The following is a 20,208-nucleotide window of genomic DNA, read 5'->3' on the forward strand; positions in this document are numbered from 1 at the left end:
GTGTCCCAGTTTTGATCTTTCCATCTCACCCACACTTGTCCTCTCTTTTCTCTCCCTTTCATCCCCCCCACAATCTCCTCATATATCCCCTGGTAGCTCACGTCAACCTAGCTATCTTTACCCTCTTTCTCCTTCTTTCTTCAATCGCATGCACAGAGGTCATCTGGGTATTTATTGTTGCTTTCAATGCTAACGCCATCCATTAATATCTCTACTGTCATCAGAAACCACCAAATATGTAAGTAGAGCTACAACAGCAGATAATTTTTAATCTCCTACTGATATACCAAGGTTTTGCCCATAATATTTTCTGGTGACAGCTTTTAAGTTAGGAGTCATAAATCTTCTTGGCACGTTCTCAGTGGCAAGCCTGAACAGCCAGCGAACACTCTGCTGAGAAAAATTCACCTTTAAAGCATAAATCTGTCATTGTTCTAGATTTTTCTTATTGAAAACAAATCCCTTGTAAAGATCAAAAATAACTAACAAGTATAGTGTGTGTATTCAAAGCCTGATATGTCTTATTCCTCTGTACTGTGGAGCTCCATTATTGTCCAAAAACTACTAAATACACATCAATGAGCCACACTGTTGACCTGGGTTACGTGTTCCTTCAACATGGTGAACACAGGCACTATAGTTTAATTCGACTCACTTCTACATAAACCATCCTGCTGACCAAAGGTGAATTCATCTGCAGCTGCAAATACTTCAGAACAAATGCATCAATATTTGATAGAATCTACAGCAGTCAGTTATTTTTCGGAAAGTACTGAGCACTTATAAAAACATCGGTATACATTGAGTTGCCAAATTATCTGGTGTTACAGTCAAACACACGTCCTGCAATAAATCCTCCCTGTTCAAAGTGTATAAGAGAAGCGTTGATCTAACTTTAAGATAACATTGGATGAAGTAGCCTGTGGTGTTGCTGAATTGTACCTCACGATGTGGAGAGATGTATGTTTGCAATAGATTTTAGGATGCAGTGTTTAAAAATTAAGACAGAAAAAAACACCTTTAAAATTAAACTAGTCACTCTTACCTGAGCTGTCCCAGGTTGTAGTGCCTCATCTCGCCATCCGTGGAGCGCGTGACGCACACAGAGAAGCATGGCTGGAGCTGCCGGAGCTCCAGCAGGACAATGGCCAGGTAGTGGATGAAGAGCAAAGCATCCACCAGGGACACGGCGTACTGCACGATGCCCTGGTAATTCTCATCCTGCAAACATGTAAGTTTTAAGAAATTATTATGTCCAATATACATACAGAATACAGAAAATACATGCTACATGAAAATCCAGTCTAACATGCATAAAATACTCCTGCAGGCTTCAAAAAATGAGATGGTACACTTGCAAGACAACATGTAGAGCATATGAATATTTAGACACATTTCAAAGGACTGCAAGCTTTTTAGACCATCAATTTCTCTGTGTTTGTATGTGTGTGTTTTCCTACAAGCGTTCTGCATGAGAGACCAACAGGGATTATAAATTAGGATTCACACAGTAAACACATAACACTGTGGAAACCAAATATGTTGTGTTTTGCTTGTTTGTGATTGTGTTGAGCTCCTAAGGGCATTAAAAATGAATGTGTCTGCAATATATGAGGCCTCTCCCACTGCTATTGGAAATACTTGGTATATTTTCAATTAGAGCGCGCACTTACAAGAGATGATAGCTACAGTGTTTCAAGCTTGCACTTCCTCCTCTCAAAAGTCTCTTAGCTCACCTGTGAATCAAGTATTCTGACTCCGTAGAACAGCCAATAGGAGACCACAAAGAGCAGCACCAGCACAGCGAGAAGTGCCCGGAATACAAACACCCGTGGGAGTCCGGCCCGTGGCGGCCTAAAGAAAAGCGCCCAGACAGCCAGCAGCAGTATGAGCAGCTTGAAGGCCACAGAGATGAAGAGGCCTTCGCAGGCCGTGCCGCAGCTCTGCAGTTTTTCCGGCCAGAGGAGGTGAGGGAGCACCAGAAAGGCTAGCGGCGTCAAAAACACCAGCAGGCCCAGGATCACGGCCAGGGTCAGGGTGAAGTAACGGCGGCAGTCAAGCCCAACACTGTCCTCCAGGTCCTTGGTGATGCGAACAATGTCCTCTTGAGAGAGGCTGTGCTCTGATGTGCCTGTGACGGCTGTGGTGGTCTCGCCCCAGTTGTCATCCTGGAAATATGAAAAGGAAACAAAAAAGAACATGAAATAACGAGTACATCAAGCACAGAGGAAATGGCACAAGTGAGGGCTGTATTTCAGGGCACCGAGATGCAGCCAATGATGTCAGCAGGTTTAGCAAATGCAGAATAACAAAATCACAACAATAGACTGGAATTTGGGCTGAATATAGCTACTTTGCTCAAGGGGAAAATGTGAGTGAGGGCCTTTGTCTGAACTGTGCCCTTGGAATACGGTTTGGTATCTCACTGTACTGCATTTGATTTGATTCCCCTGACAGTAAAAAGTACTGCAAAAATATCTGTGGCTCATGGAGTTACTATAACACACCTTCTTTTGCTTTTGACTGAAGTCAGCTCAACAAAGGCAAGGCAGGTTATTTCCAAGCACGTGGGAAAGAAAGAAATAGAAGATAGAAAATGGAAAAAGTAAACAGAGCGAGCTGCCAACTGGGCTACACTCTGACGTCTGGGTCCGACTGCATCCGCAGATAATAAAGGTCAGCAGCATCGGAGCATAACCGTTAGAACAAGAAAGATAAGGACTCTTTTGACAGGAGTTAAAACAAGCTCATGTGTACCTGTGAGTGCTGCTCCTACCAACAAAAAAAGGACTACCATCAGCTACAAGAACACATTGAACAGCTGTTTTCTGTTAGTAAAATGCAGTATCACTGTAAATGAATCCTATTTTAAAGGACCGTATCAGTGACATTAGCCCTACTCTAGCAGAGAGGGGATTGCACTATGATCAGTTTAGACTCAGGGCGATGGGAGGTGGAGGAGGACGGTGCATTGGGACAGAGAATATCCCACTGCCCTCAGGGGTTAAAACAGCAGAGAATCAGATGAAGCAGAACAATGGGAGGAACCAGGCAGTACTGCTCAGCTCTGAAGGCTTTGAAGCCAGAAACAAGCCACTCTAACACTAATGAGAGAATTTTTGCAGCTATACAGGATGTAAGTACAGCACACACACGTATACTGGATAGAAGGAAAATGAGAGAAATAACAATTTAGGTTTCACTATTTTTTCCCTACATGCCTTAGGTGTTACTACAGAATTAAGCTGGTGATATTCAAAAAACCTTCACCATGACAGTGCTGATGTTTGCATTAGTAAGAATGCATTCAGTTACCACATCACGACATGGATAAGCAAAGTCACATTAAATAAATGACCAATAAACAAATTCTAGATGTGCAAGGACATAAAACCCAGATGAAGAGCAGCTCCACTTAAAGAGTCTGAGCATTTCACAGTGAATACTAGTGAAGCCAGATACGATGAGTTAAACATGATGCAACATTTTCTATTTATAGCAGCAGGATCCCTCATGGGGGACAACATGTTAACATGTTGACTTGTTGGTATAGTTTTTCACAGACAGACCGTCTCTTTGATGAGGACCAGCACTCAAAACTGTCTCAGTTTCATCTGACCTCTGACATGACAATGCGGTCGTAAATACTCATCTCACTGTCTGCACTGCTTCAGAAAGAGCTGAACATCACGCCTGATTGATCTCATGAGCAGTAAACCAGACGGTGGAATGCATGACTTAGGTTCAAAAGGTCAGAAAGGGAAGATGCTGTCACGTCCATATGGGGACACAGCCTGACATTTAGGTCTGCTCGGAGGGCAAAATGTCTGCATCTCATTTATTTATGAGAAGAAACAGAAGAAAATATAAGATAAAAATTAGACTGAAAAACTGTTCAAAAATCCGAATAGCTAGCTTCCAAGGGGAATATAAACACTGTAAAGACTGTACAGAAACTGCTGGTAATATCAGTCTCAGATGTCAGTGATTTGTTGCCATGGGGAACCCCCACCCAAAGACTTAAAGCTTGGACACAGCTTCAATAAATATGACCAGAAAACCTCACATCCAGAGTATTTGTTTACACAAAAGAGAGGAGAATTCATGCTTAACTTGCAACAACTGCAACAAACATGTCAGTTTATGTATTTAGATTAACTGTATCTGACAGAATAAAGTACACACTGTCACACAAGTATAAACAATGAATATTTCAGTCAGTCAATACTGAGTGAAGATTGCTTGTGAAACAGAATAGTGAAAGCCATTTCATTAATAATGAGAGGGGTGGACTGAGGAGGCCCTCAGTCTCTCCACAGAAACTTCCACTACAAGCTTTTTACTCACATGAAGCAATTATCCCCGACACAGAACAAAAGTCAAAATCTTTTTGTATTGGCACAAAAGTGCTCTACAAAAGGCCACAAGCCTCAGTTACAAAGAGATTCACAAATCACCAGGGCTGACATCTAGCATACCTAAGCAGTTAAACAGCAGGACTGGAGATGCAGGAAGTGCAAAGCCCCTTCTACATAGAGTACTGTTTTACACATGTAATTTTAAAATTGTTTTTGTGTCTAAATGCGCAAATACAATAGGTACAGTGCACCTTGCCGCTGACAGATTCTCAAGTCTTAATCTTGTCTGGCCTCCGTCAAGGTGGTGAAGACAAGCATGCTCTGTGTGTGCATGTGTGTGCGTGGGAAAGGAAATCAATAAGCATTAGCTGTAAGGAAGAGTGTCTCTCTGACCACAGTGTACCTCAGGAACACCCAGGGGAGACATGAATCACAGCTTCTCATGCCTACAATCATCACTCATTGCCCTTGTTTCATGACTCATGAGTCACACACTGCTTAAGGAGTCTTTCAGGAACTCAATCAACATTTTAACACAACACATTCAGCACTGGTGCAAACAGAAAACGACTTACAAGCAACACACAAGTTGCACGGTTAAATTATGTGATGCAGCAACTGGAGCTGAAATGGTTTCTTTATACCTTATTCTATGTTAAGATAACAATATCGGGTCTCATGTTTCATACTAGATGGACCGACAGAAGAGGCACTGCTGGCAAGAAAGCAAATAAACAGCAAATAAACTCATATTCTAAAATGCCCAACTACCCTTTTCATGCATTTTCATGTCCCAGGTTAAGTGCTCTGAACTGCCTAATTTATAAATTATACATTATAACTTAGACATGAATCTATGACCCAATCCTGTATAATTATAACAACCGAGGATTATTTTCACTATTGATTATTCTGCCATCTGCTTTATGCCTTTAAGCTGCTTGGGTTGTCAAACCAACAGTCCAAAATCCAAAGATATTAACTATCCTATATGACAGAAAAAAACAGCAAATATCCAAAATTTAGAAGGTGTCGAAAATTGTTGCTTGTAAAATTATTATTATTAAAAAATGACAGAACATTATCTGGTGTACAAAAAAATACAAAAACAGCAAAACAGGTGTTTTCCCTCATGTCTATCTACTATGCTTATCTACCTCGTGCAGGGCTCAATGCTAATGAAATTTGGGATGTTGCTGTTATTGTTGCTGGATCCTTAACACTGTACCTGGGTTTTCCCTCTGCCAGCATGTCTAAAAATAGATACTAGTGACCCACATTTCCTCACGGGATTAACCAATCACCACAAGCTGATCTGGTTCAGTACCAGCAGCCTTGCAGGAGTCTCAGTCCCATTCATCACATGAAAACAGGTGAACCAGAGACGAACAGCAGAGCAAGAAGGAACAAAGAGGACAAGGGCACAACAGAGATACTCAATAACAAGACCGCCAATTAAAGGGAGAAGAGGAACTGATCCAGAGAGGGAGGGAAAGTAAGGGCAGTGGCAGTTCAAGGGTCAAAGATGATTACCGCACAGCCAAACCAACATGTGAAATCCTCTGCTCACAACTGCATTTGTGTCATGAATTTAAGCACTGCAACTAAACACCTGTCAGGTCTCCTCTTGTCCTACATCTGCGATGATTTATTCAACCCAGAAATGGTTTTACAAGCAATTCTTCTGCTCTGGGAGGAGCTGAGGCGTTACAGGAGAAACTAAACAGCTGAATAACGGAAAGATCTGATATGACGTGTTTTCACATACCACTGAGCAAGAAAAACAGAAGAGCTGGGGCTAAGGATGGATATTGTAAAAAGGCAGACAGAAATAGAAAAGGAACTATCTTACATGGACACTATTTCTACCACATTTCTGCAACACAAACAGCCCAAGCTGACCAATCACAGTTTCCACTTGATACCACCACAGGCACTGTAGGTCTGACATGTAGTTACATTTTTCAGCATACACACATCAAGGAATACGTTAATTCGTACACTAAGCCTACTTCCAATCTTTAAGCTAAGATAAACTGTCTACCACCTCTAGCTTCTTGTTTAGAGAACAAACACAAAAGTGATACCAATCTTATCATCTTCATCTTTGCAAGAAAGCAAATAAGTAAAATTTTGCAATATTGCTGGCACTGCTTTAAGGGAAAAGATCAATTTGTTCAGCCACCTGCACAACCCAAACCAGAGACTGCATGAAAAATAAGCAGAAATGGTAACCAAAGAAAAGAAAAAGTACTGTGTCTAAAAAGAGCAGTAATCTACATCTCAAGCAAGCATCCATAACGGCAACACATGCTGCCAAGTCTTGAAGAATTTCTTTTCTCCCTCACATTCTGATAAGACACAGAACGTGCCATTAAAGTATTTCTTTGATGAAATTTTGGCAAGGTCACAAACTAAGCCTTGCAATATGATACAGTAGCCGCTGAGCTTTAAACACATCCAGAACGACATCAGGCAGTTGTTTTGAGCATATTGCGTTACTTCACGACGGCTTGTTGGGATTGAAGGGATTTTCTGGTGGAAAACAATGTCTTTAGCATGCCTTTGTTGATAAATGAATTGACAGTTACAGCTGTTTTTGGAAGGGGAAACACAAACATTAAATACCCTATAAATATTCAAATATTCTATTGTCCTAGTTGAAACAACAACCAGTATATTTTGCAAACACCAATGTGCAGAAATTCTTCAAACCCACAATAACTGCGTAAGTCATGAAATCATGAAATTACACTGAACTATACACTCTGATACCTCAGTATTATCCTGAGCCCTAAGCCTCATCCACTGAAAAACACAAATAGATGAACAGTACAGAAATGACACCATCGCAAAAGATGCTTAGACAGCACTATGTTGGCATGTGTATATATAGCACACTGACTACGTGCAATAACATGCTATGTCAACAAGCATGCATTTACAAAGCTTTCAACACGATATTTTCTGCTCTCTCTCTCCACCTGAGTGTGAATAACAACTATTGTCTCTCACAAGTAAATCAAATGTCCACTAAAAGCTTGTTTTCTGTTGTTCAGCTTTAAGTGGGCTGCAAACAAAGCAGGACCAAGTGCACTCTACTCACTCCTGGGAGGCAAGGTGTGTGTGTGTCTGTGTGTGTGTCTTTGTGTAAAAACTAGCAACACACATTCCCCAAGAGCTCTTCACAGCCATTTAAAACCACCTTTGTTCCAACTGCGGACAGCATGAGAGGCTGCCAAGAACTTGTCAGGACAAGGAAAGGGAGTACTTAAAGAAAGTTCCCTTGACTAATTCACAGGATAGACAAGTGACTGCGAGACAAAGACAGACTGACAGCTGAGCAGCACTCGATTAAGAGGGAAATTGTAGGATGGTTGAAATGGATTACTCATAGAAATGTTAGGTAACCAAGAGGGGAATAGAGAACTTCTAATTTAGCAAAACACTGAATCGGGTGGAACAATTATGTAGTATTATATTTACTATTATGTAGTATTATATAACAGTGATATTGTATTAGTATTACTGAACTGAAGCAGAACAAAAAAACACTTACACTTAAGAGCCAATTTAGGAGTTTTTAAAAGCAGATCACACATCAGATGTGTGCTGAAATGAGGGGCAGCCAAACTTACATTTGATTTAGGGATATGCTGTTCTGTGAAAAATCATATTTGTATGAAATTTCTCTATTAGGGTTACAAATCATTATTTTTTTAATAATATGAAAATTATTATATATCATATTATACATATATCAATTAACAGACTAACTGCAAATCTATAAAAAAAAAATCACGAAACACTGGAAACTGCCCATCATAATATCCTAATGCAGATGACATCATCAAATGTCTTGTTTCATCGGAGCAACAGTTCAAACACTAAAACATTCTCTATAATGTAAGATCAAGAGAAGACAATTCTCGTTTTGCCAGTTGGACCTCTCTGTCTTACCTGGCTTGGTTTACTTCCTGGTCCAGAGCTAGCCACTTGAGGTAACTTAGTGTTAGAGTCTTCTTCTACGGTGGTGACAATTACTTCCTTTATCTCCTCTACAGTCTCGCAAACCTCAAGCACCTGCAACACTTCATCTCCCGCCTCCATCACTGTTGGCGACTGCATGCTGAAGTCCTCAACCACCACTTTAGCTCAGTCCCGCTTGTACTAACATTGTCTCTGTATTCAGCTTTCCTTCCTCTGATCCATCTCAGTGTATGTGTTTGTATTTGACCTCCCTGACACTCAACTGATCTGCAGCCCAGCTCCGCTTTATCCGTCTTTATATAGAAATCTCTCCCATCATGCCTCAGGAGGCATTCTATGGGACTGTGCGCTCACTTGCCACATAATGTAAGGGGCTTTATGGAGAAAGACAGAGAGCGAGGGAGCGTGGAGAGCAGGAGAGAGGAAGAAGAGTGGGAGAGAGTGATGGTACGATCACATGGGACATCCTGACAGCAGCAGGGATGGAGAAGGGGATAAAGGGATGGATAGATGGGGAGAGAGATGAGGCGGGACAGAGGAGCGGAGGAGTACAGTAAATAAACATTTGAGTCCAGAGAGGAGAGTAAACAAACATGAATTAGGTGCCATCCCCATACTCCGAAAGATGTGTGTCTCCCATCCTCCTCCGCACTGTCTCTCTCTTCTTCCTCCCTCCCTATTAACCATCTTTCCCCTGAGGGATCTCCTCTAATTCTTCTCCTTATTCTCTGCTCGTCTCTTGCCTCAGCACCACTCTCTGTCCATTGCTTCTGACCCAGTGAGCATTGTGGTGTCGCCGTGCTGCCATTGGCAAGACTGAATGTGTGTTAGTGTTTGTGTGTGTGTGTGTGTGTGTGTGTGTGTGTGTGTGTGTGTGTGTGTGTGTGTGTTTTCATGTGAGGAAGGTAAGACAAAACGTGTTCATCCATCCAACTGATCTACGGTGGAACACAACAACCTGACGATGTGTCTTAAAAGATAAATATGATGATGTTACATATTTTTCTTATTGTAAAAACTGATGAATGGATGTCTCCTGCTAACAAGTATTTTATCACAGTACATCAGTGGATCACACTGTTGCACTGGGTGACACGTTCCTTCATTAACCATGAACACACTGCAGACTATTTTGACTCAGTCCCACATACACACACATCCTGCTACCAGAAATGCTCACTGAACACTAAATATGGACTAATCTCACAGAGGAAAATAGTCCCTAACAAATATACTCTTTCCTTCTGTTTAACTCCTCCTAAAACTAGCAGTTTAAAAAGTGTTTTAGCCTTATCAAAAAAAACCAAAACAAAACAAAAAACCTCAATTAAACCCAATATAATAACACATTCCTGACCAATTGAAAACAGTGACAGTGCCAACAGAGAGTCAGAGAGTCCAAAATGGAGTAAACCATCATAGCACATGAAGATGCACATGCCACATAAGATATTTCTACAGTAAACAGTATACCTTTAATTAAGTAAAACAAGACCATAAAACAGGTAAGAATTCTTTGATCGTGTTGACATGATTCATTTATTTACAAGTGTTATTACACTTTGGCTGTCAGCACTGTTGGCTCACAGCAAGAGGGTTCCAGGTTCAAATCCCGGTCTGGGCCTGGGCATGTTCTCCCTGTGCCTGTGTGGGTTTTCTCCGGGTATTCCAGCTTCCTCCCACAAACCCCAAAACATACACATTAGGTTAACTGGCTACACTACATTGCCCCTAGGTGTGAGTGTGTGCACGTGTGGTTGAGATTGACTGGCGACCAGTCCAGGGTGAACCCCACCTCCCGCATGTAGTCCGCTGGGATAGGCTCCCCGCAACCCTGACAGATAAGCTATATAGAAGATGGATGGATGGATGGATGTTATTACACTTCTCCAATTGGCTCTCTGGTGGCCAGTTAACGCCAACGTCCCCTGTTCAATTCCTTTTGCCGCACAATGCACCTTTGTGTAATTTCTCCACTGTCAAATCACTCTTAAACTCATAAATAAAATTACCCCCCCCCCCCCCCCCCCGAACACATTCTCCAAATCTTCCATGGAAAGGTGTTAAGAATATCTTCTTTTTTCCATCGTCTTTCGCTCTCCTACTTTGCCCACCCACACAGCTTGCAGCCTGGCCGTGGCACGCAGCTGAAGACAAGCACAGACACACACAGACAAAGCACCGGGATAACCACGAAGCTCGGCGGGATTCTGTCTCACAGGAGATTGAGCCAGGAGGCACACACCACAGGGAAGAGATCCCAAACATGAACACTAGTGCTGTGCCTCTTCCAAGAGCCCGACATGGTTACCTGTGAGTTGGAGGGTGACGGAGCTACCTGTGCCGTAGTCAGCCAAAGAATGATAAGAGTAGTACAGATGTTACCATGCCGAGGTTCAGCTTAAGCAAATGAGCAGCTGAGATGCCAAAGCAGTTGAATTTAATTGGGTTGAAGAAACTGAGCTGCAGGGGGGGGGGTGACAGGAAAGTGAACCAGTGGGAAAATGAGGTGTTAGGGGACTGTGTAACATTGAAGATCTGGCTAGTTCAGTATTTTGTTTAATGGAAAGATGACAGAAAAATGACAGAACTTGGATACGTGAAGAAGGCACAAAACAACAACTCGTGTGCCATGCAAAGCAAGATGAAACACCTTCATGCAAGTGACTGCACCTTACTGACCACAAATCACAAAAGGAAACATGGAGTCCCTTCCTTAAACTGCACATAAACATCTAAAATAGACCCGGCTCCACTTTCTCTCTCCATTTGTTGGTATAGGAAGGTGCTAATTCTCAAAGAATGCTTTATGGTTTCAACATATCACATGTCCCTTGTTTGACATCTCATACAATGCTGCTCCACATCACACTACTAAGCCGCAAAGCTGCCATACTACGCTGACCTGAGCTACTCTGATCCACCTCTTACTATCTACTCCAATATCGAGTTTCGTACAACAATACCAGCAGGATGAATTAACCAAATTACTCACATGATTTAGTATCAGTGCACCTATAGAGGGTCTATACTTCAGCCAATGCTCTACTCACCTCCACTGTCTTTTACAAAGATTCAGCCTGCAAAATACAGCAGAGACAGGCTCCTTGTAGACATGGACCACTTGTTCCCACCTCAAGATTTTAATGCTGAACGAGCACTTGAAGTGTATTTTTCACATTCACATCAGCATACAGCCTGGAGCTTTGGCCTGCCTGTTGAAATTAGAGCAACTTGCTGGATGTGTTCTGTTCAAACGTATCAAGAAATCTTAGGTAATGTAAAGAGAGGTGTCTTTTACAAGGAGTGTTGAAATCACTTTGTAGATAAATAAGGTGTGTAGGATTGGTTTTAATGATGGTTTTACTTTTTACATTTTGTTTTTTGTAGTATCTTGCATGTTAGTGTGCTTTATATGTGTTGGTAGGTGGACTTTTATTGAAGTTAAGCTGACCAGCTGATGGCTCCAGGTTCATATTTCATACAAAGTGAAAAAAACACACATGCAAACACCATCTCTCGAGGACAATCCTCTAAATCACTCTCTGGCTGGTTTAGTCTTGAGCTTGAATCTCCAGTGTGTTTTCCGACACATTTACATGTAAAGCAACCCCTCTCTTATAATTCCTGTGGTGAAGCATCACAGACACATCAAATCCATGAGAAACTTTTGTGCTGGATTGTGAGGACATCCCTGCCCAGAGTGATCTGCTGCTCCGTCAGACAAGACTGATTAAGTCCCAGCAGTGGAGTAATGAGCCCAGCGTCACACAAGACAGACACACGGCGACACAAAACATTAACATACGGGGCATATGCAAGACGCCACACTAAACCAGACAGGCACACACACAGACACACACCCACACACACACAAGGATTTGTGCTGAGCCTCTCTCTCAGTAGAATTGGTGGCCCTGATTACTCGAACTAAGGCCAAACACTCCCCACCCTGTCATCAGCACTACTACAGGCCACAGCATGAATAAGACATGAAGAGCAAAAAACTAAGGATGGCTGTGCGCTGTGGCAAATCCTGTCATGTGTTAAAATTAGACACACTATGCAGACAAGAAAACACAGTTACACACACACACATGGGCACTGTTAACAAGTCTTGCCACAAGGGAAAGCGAGTTGCAAGTAGGTCAGTAAATGATGGTGAACGTTGAAGTGTCTGTGTGTGTTTGTATTTGTCATCTTTTCCCCTCAGTGGGTTAAGCCAAAAGCTTGATGCAGGCCACTGTGCCAGACAGTTATTTGGCTAAAAGAGCAGATCGGTCTTGGGTAAGCCAAGATTGTCTGTGTGCTAAAATCTCCATCTCTGTTTTCATCAAATGCATTTGACTCTTGCCGCCAAGTGTTGGGGTTCCTGCTTTTAAAACATGCTGGAAGACAAACTTCATGCATTTCCCACGTTCACAAGAGGGACAATTAATCAACTGCTCAGCAAAATGCCATGAAAAGCTTCAAACTATAACTGAGTTGACACCTTAGATAAAGGACCATGAGAGCAAAGTGTAAAACAAATCTGAAAAGGAGCTTCAGGTGTCATGGAGTGTTGAGGGAAAAAGGCTGTTATGCTACACTGGTAAGGAGCTGCTGCATTTTTAGTGGGAAAGACAAAGGCTACAGCTGTGAGACACCCTCACAGGTCAGGTTTATTTTGAAAAATTAAAAAACATGCGCAGGTTTTCATCTGTTAATGCCAGACTTTCACATTTATACTGCTTAAGCATGCTAAAATATGCCGGCAATAATGTACCAGAAAAATACATACTCAACACATGGCTTATGCAACTACAGTACCAATCCAATACCAGCACCCTTTTCTCCCCAAATTTAAAAACATGCATACTTGAAACTCATTGTTGACATTTTGAACTAAAACAACATGAAGCAAGAGACTGATGTGACACTAACTAAATGTATGTAACTAAAACATTACATTTCATAATGATTGAAATTTTATGACGCTCATTACAATTAATGAAGTATTGGATTTTTGCACCCCTCCCAAAAAAAAGAAAACATGGCTTAGAGCCCTGCTGGGTCATGTTTGAGACAGTCCCAAACAGGGCTGACAACTTCACATCCAACAAGGAACACGCTGGTGATATAAAGCATTAAGATTCCTGCAAAATATGACTACAAACATGGGAAATACCATAAACTGTGTTTATCACCTGTAGCATCACCATCAAATAGCACAGTGCAAGTGTTTACAGTCTAAACACCTGCAATTAGATCCATTCACAGGAACAAGCAGTGAGGCACTCGCAGAAACAATCCAACAACTAACAGCAACATCACTCAGTGCTGTTCCCAGTATTAACACCCACTGCTGGAACTGAGATTTTAACTGCTGAGCAGGACCCAAGATATAAACTGAAATATGTAAATACATCACACTGCAGGATTTAACCAGACAATATTGAAGAGATTTGTTGCTTTTTGTTTGTTTTTGGATAATGTATTCTGTTTAAATTAGTCTGTTTGCAAATCATACAATCTTTGGTCTACAAATAAGCTTGATGGAACGACTCATGATCAAATGTTCTTCCATGCGTGGTTAATTAAAAAATTGCCCACTTTGTGTAATTCTTTAAGGATGATAAAAGTGAAAAGCATTTTGGCTCAACATTACCATACAGAAGTTTAGTACTTACTTACTAATTCACTGTGATTGTTTTGGACCAAGAACTCATGTATCCCTTAAGTGCTACCAAGGATTTCGCGTCCTAACATGCCAAATACAGCCAACCTGCCCAGCTGACACGGTGCAATCTGATCAACCTGTCTTCTATTTGTGCTGCCTTTTATCTGACTCCAAGAAACACAATCACATGGCTCTCTGCTACATGACAGTAACATGAGTCAGTAGGCTGTCAATTTGGCAAGTACAACAATGGCTAAACCCACACATCTTGATGTCAGTGCCTTGTTTTCAGCAATTATTGGAGGTATTACACAAGTTGTAAACAATTTCTTACCTGGTATCTCTGTTTTATCAAATAATCAATCACATAATCCATTGTCTGATTTTGCAATCACTGACATCAGTCAGCATGATTTCTGATGCCAGAGTGTGAATTTTGACTGACAGTAAAAAACAGCTAAGCAGCTGGTTTGGCTTGGACTGGTCCATTTTGACAGGGGCCACTGAAGCCACCTCCTCACCTTGCACTGGTATCATCGACTGAGCTGCTCGCTGCACTGAAATACAATGTTTGCCTCTGACAACAGGAATAAAACAAAGTTGTTCTGATCAGAGAAGCAACCTGCTGCATACACATCCTGTAGCAGATATGTTAAAAAGTGATAGATTTCCTGAAAGTGACAGCCCTGACCTCGCCAAAAATGGACTCGCCCTCCTGGGTTTTGCCCTCAAATACCAGATGGCCTGTCACAGGCTGATTATCATTCCAACTCATGTTGAGTAGTGACCGATAAATCTCCTGTGCTCTAAATCGCTTATAAATCAGACTCACAGAGTTATCCCCTCTTGTATTAGAGGCATCCATAAAACAATCTGTGAAGACATTATGAGGTGATTCTTCACATGAAAGAGGCCTCTGTAGTGGTTTGGTGATGCAGGATTGTCTTTAAGTGACAGTGCAGTGTTTACAGACGGTGCTCCGCCCTACCTGGATCTGCTCACCCCGAACACCTGAGTCACCCAGCAGGGGCTCTGCAGGTGGCGTGTTAATTGTTACAGATTTTTCTGAGCGGCTGTCTTTACTTCGGGACTTGTGGCGGTCGCGGCTTCGCTCCCTGTAAAACAGAGAAAAACACAAAAACAATGGTTAGGGCAGTACAGAAATATTAGTACACTCGGAAACAAAGAGGTGTCAGAGGTGCCCACCAAAAATTTTGTGTTTCTGGTCCAAAAAAGTCAGTACGTTTTAGTCTCCTGCACTGATTTTGGTCAAACTTTTTTAATCTGTCTATTGTGAGTTTCTAAACCGTATGCAAGTAACCCTTTAAGAACCAAGTATGTATTTCTTTGTGTTTCTTCAGTAATTGCAGGTTGTTTACCAGTATAATCTATGATAGCTCTTTGTCAATACTTTTTGAATTGTACTATTTTACAGGCAAAGGAGCTTATCAAATAACAAACAGTCACAGAGAAAAGCTGGTGAAAGAGACACAGAGTTACAAAGATAAACATACTAAATGAGAAGCATGGACAATATGCAGTCAGCTGCTGTTTGAGTCAGATAAGACCAGAGCAGCTCTCTGTGTGTGAAGAAATTAATTCATACTTTGTTTCAGCCTCCATTTAATTTCCGATGACTGAACAAACAAAAAGGCCTTATGAACTCTGCCCCACATAAACCCCTCCCTCTACATCCTTCCTCTCTTTATCCAGCCCCCTCCTTTCTCCATCACTGTATCATTCTCTCTACAAGGCCCTCTGTCTGTAACATATGAGCTCCATTAGCCAGGCTGACCCCCTGCACTTCCAGCCCTAATCCTGGATAGAGCATGAACCACAGGTCTCCACATCCTCCGCCCCGCATCACCATCGACACATGACATGGTGCCCACTCTGCAACTCCATTACTACAGAAAAGCCCCAGTTAATCTCTCTTCTGTCTCCCTCCCCCTCTGGGTGCTGACATGTTGGACATAGTACATGTAATATTTTATAGCTTGAGCAGAGCAGACACATCAAAAAGCTGCAGTTGTATGAAAACAACTGTATGTCCCAAGTGGGGTTTAGGAACTAGCTAGATGGACCTCAGACTGAACGAGAGACAGACAGACACCAGAGCCAACATGGTCAGATCTCATATAGATATTACATGCTGTAAAGAAATTACGGGAAAAACATAACGAACAAAGGACATTTCTTCTCAGAGATGCTGTTGTCTCACTAAGTGCTGACTGAGTTTCCTGCTGTCTCTAAGGATATCGTTTCATGGAAATGACTCCGCTGAGACATTGGAACAGAAGTGTTACAAATCAAATTTCCATAGTGCTCTTTCCAAGAAACTCAAGCACAGGACGTTGTTGCTTTTCTGATTTAAGTTGCATTAACTGTTTTTTAGCCATCTGTTTTTATTTACACATCCAGCAAACACAGACCAAGGTTAGCATCAATGTGGAGTCAGGTTATTGGTGACCTGACAAATTTAATTTGTTTGGGCTCCACAAACTTCTCAGGGAAATATCAGACTCTTCAGCTAGGTAGTTTCACCAGCTAGTTTCTAACTTTCTCTGCCTCCTGCTTGGTGCGAGGCAGGTAGCATACACGTATGTATTTATCCAAACTTTTTTGCTGAAAATAACTGCAATCAGTGGCTCTAAACAATGCTGATGAGGGCTGTGAAGCAAAACGTTAAAGCTGCAGGCCGTAAATCCAAAACAATGAGGCGAAGAACACTGCGTAGAGCTGAGGGTAATGATTTTCCATAAGCTCATCTCCACACCTTCCACATTACACATACTTATTTGTTCCACTGTCAATGTAACAATGCTGATTAAAGCCGCTTTCATTTAGTCATATAAGTCATATAAAAATTGACAAAGACAGGAAGTCTGGATACTGAAAGTCTGACAAAGTTAAATAAGATGTGGTGACCATAGATAACAGCCTTATACTGCGCAATAAATGACAGACACAAAACTTGAGTGATCCTGAACACTACTTTCTCACACAATGACAATTCATACCCATAAAGTACAGGATATCCTGCCTGCAGGAGAAATGGAGGGATCAGTATGATTGACAGCGGTGAGGCTGTGACAGAGAGCTGCACTCGATCCAAGTGTTTTCATTAAAGGGTGTTAACAAGTCTGCTTTCCACCTCTATTCTTGTATTTCCTGTTGAATGTAGACACAATTTACAAAAAAATCAAAACATGTTTCAAATGTGCACACAGTAAAAGAAAGAAAGTCTCAACAGCCTGCAGCCACTTCTTTCACTGACAGAGTGACTGACAAATTCATATCTACTAAATCCAGGAGATTAGGAAGTTGATGTAAGCCTTTAAATCTATTACAGCTATCATTATTCCTTTAAATATTATTATGGCTCTCGCCATCACTGTAACAATGGTTATTCCAGCAGGAGTGATCATCAGTCAAAGTCATCAGTCACTGATCATGATTATTAATTGGGGAGGAGTGTTGTAGGAGTTGGAGACTGGGAGGAGCAGCAGGGCTCATAAAGCAGTGATCATCAGCAGAATAATAAGCAGCTCTGGGGAAAAATGAGGGAGAGAAAAATGCATACAAAAAAAATCACTCTATACATTAACTTCACACTATCTATATAGGACCAGATAATCCTCATCCTAAGAGTCTTTTCTCTTGTAATGTTAAAAGTGAAAACATACAAGTTATGTAGTTAATAGTTAATAGTCTCTACAACTAATCCCCACCTGCACAACACATTCGCTCAGTACAAAGCAATTTGGGAAATCAGTAACTGAATGAAAAACAAATCCCAAGATAGATGAGAGAGGTCACAAAATGATTAAAAGGAACAACATTGACATTTAGTCCTTTTGGAAGATACAGGTACAACCCAAGCCATAAGAATGAGAAGAATGCATTGCTGTCACACAAAATTACATTTATTTTTACATCTTTAAAAGTGATGTATTGGCTTTGTTACGAGTAAATTACTGATTCTGATCTTATCGTCTCTAAAAAAAAAACAAACAAACATCAAATGCAAGCAAATTCTGCCTCATTGTGAGCGTCAAGAACAAAAGGTGAAGGAACACCTGTTCTCACCTTGCTCGAGAGACTACAAACGTGCAAGAAGAAATGCAAGGATGATGAGTGAGAACTGTGAACAACAAGCATTTTGAAATGAGCAATTGTAGATGCACACAGACAGGAAATACAGAGGCGAGCAGACCTGTGGGCAGCCAGGGAGTGGTTTGAACAGATCGACCTCTGTCTATGAGCCCCTCCCCTCCCCCAGCCTGTTTTCTCATCCCCCCTTTCAGCAAGCTTCTGGGATGATCACACTCCGTGGAAACGTTGCTCCCAGTGCACACACACACACACACACACACACACACAAACACCTTCCTCCCCTTCCCACATCCTCTTCCTGCCTCATTAGCATGCAGCCATCTCGTTGGTATTCCAGCGGTGTGCTGTGCAATGATTTGATTAATGGAATTTGACTTCCAGCGTGGATCCCTGAAATGGGTATGGCTTTTTGGAACAGTGAGGATGGGGAATGAGGGAGGAGGTGGTCCTGCGAGGGCAGGGGCAGAGATGCCTGGCGAGCTGAGGCACAGTTCTGCCAATTAGGCTCTGGAAGCCCTTTTTTCTCTCACACCTGAGGATGAGTGGGGCTGTGATCGCATTCTCCACCTCACACGGAGGGAGAGTGATGGCAGGATGGTCATTTAAGAAGCGAAGCCAACTAGGATGGCGCATCAAACTGTCTGCGGACCAATTTGCTCTCTCTATGGCTGGCAGGGCAACCCACACACCTGCGCAACACAGAGCTTGCGGTCACTGCAGTGAACTGAGCCAAGGCACCGGTGGATGGCTGTGCCTCGGCCAAATGGGTAGGGTCATGAAGCCAAAGAAAAACTGACCAACCACGCACTCAGTTGGTGTCTCAAAACAATCAGCAACAGAGGGAAGATGAGAGCAAGCAATCAAGAAACCAACAGTAAGATTAAAGCATTTTTTGCTAAAGCTCTTACTTTAAAGGCACTGAGAAGCTCCACCAAATACTGCAGCATGTAAAACTCTGGTGTTGACACATATGGAGCTGAAGAGGCACTGACTGTGATAAACTGCTCATCAGAATTAGCTTCATGCAGATACCACTGCAACAAGGTGACACATTCCAGTGAAAAATAAAGGCAGGGTTTTGCAGTGGTTTGTATTGTATTGTATTTGTGATTGCACAACAGTCTTTCCCATGAGACATTCATAATCTTGCACTTGGTTGCTCTTAGGAAAAGGGACAGATATAACTGTGTGAAAAATGAAAAAAAGAGAAAGGAGAGAGAAGATCAAGCCATGGCTCCTGTCTAACATCCACACAGCTGTCCAATCACCACGTGAAGTGAGGGTGAATGTCGGTTTGTTGGCTCTCCTGCAAAGTTAATGCAGATATTTAGGAGCTTAGCCCCCTGGAATGAGATCACTACTTAAAGTTAACACTCTTCTGTGCATATTTACATTTCATTATCACAGTATCCCGGCTAATTAAGCTAGTACAAACAACTTTAACTTACAAATCTATATATAAGAAGCCTCCATGATGTATCATTTCTGAATCAATCAGAAACCTCTAAAGTTATGGCACCTGTGAATCCCTATGTACTCACTCAGCGCCAGGCAAATGCTGCTAGCTGCCCTATAATTGAAGTTATACCAATTAAAAGAACCAATTTTCTACATGAGCAGTTGCTAATATGAGATTTGCAGTTTCGTAATAACTGAAACACTTCAACTTGACAGAGGGAAGGAGCCAAGCTTTGGGGGAACTTCTAAGAGAAAAACTGAAACAGAGTGACTCAACACAGAACAAGAAAAAATGAAAATCACAATCACCAGTTTGATATGAAAAAATAAATTCTTCTAATTTAACCAGTGAGAACCATTTAAGACATGCAATCTAATCTGAATATCAATGATGATGTAGCACACTAAAAAATCTATGAAAAAAAAATGACACACACACACACACACACACAAACAGCCTATTGCCAATTTAAATTAGTCATGTGGTACTGGAATATTACAAGGCGTGAAAATCATATGACAGCCTTTCCCTCACTGTTAATTGTGCTGCTCTACTAAATACAAAAATGCACTGGCATCACTGTAATACCCATAATTAAGACGGCTCTCCTGGGTATGTGTGTTTTG

The 20,208-nt window shown here is 41.7% G+C and overlaps 1 protein-coding gene across 6 annotated transcripts in view; it reads right to left on the bottom strand.

Moving 5' to 3' along the window:
- The window catches only part of LOC124055289 (vang-like protein 1), a 45,370-nt gene that overhangs the window by 13,304 nt on the left and 11,858 nt on the right, over window positions 1-20,208 (bottom strand). For 5 of the 6 annotated variants that reach the window (XR_006842600.1, XR_006842602.1, XR_006842601.1 and 2 more), the window contains exons 3-5: window positions 14,996-15,122; window positions 1,737-2,168; window positions 1,046-1,221 (exon numbers count right to left, since the gene is read on the bottom strand). Coding sequence is in view for 1 of the 6 variants with exons in the window: in XM_046381949.1 (XP_046237905.1) it covers window positions 1,046-1,221; window positions 1,737-2,168; window positions 14,996-15,122 (735 nt within the window). In the remaining 5 variants the exon portion in view is untranslated. Of the gene's footprint in view, window positions 1-1,045; window positions 1,222-1,736; window positions 2,169-14,341; window positions 14,968-14,995; window positions 15,123-20,208 lie in introns of those variants that run through there. The other variant, XR_006842604.1, reaches the window with a different exon arrangement.

This window comes from Scatophagus argus, chromosome 24 (assembly GCF_020382885.2).
Source record: "Scatophagus argus isolate fScaArg1 chromosome 24, fScaArg1.pri, whole genome shotgun sequence".
NCBI lineage: Eukaryota > Metazoa > Chordata > Actinopteri > Scatophagidae > Scatophagus > Scatophagus argus.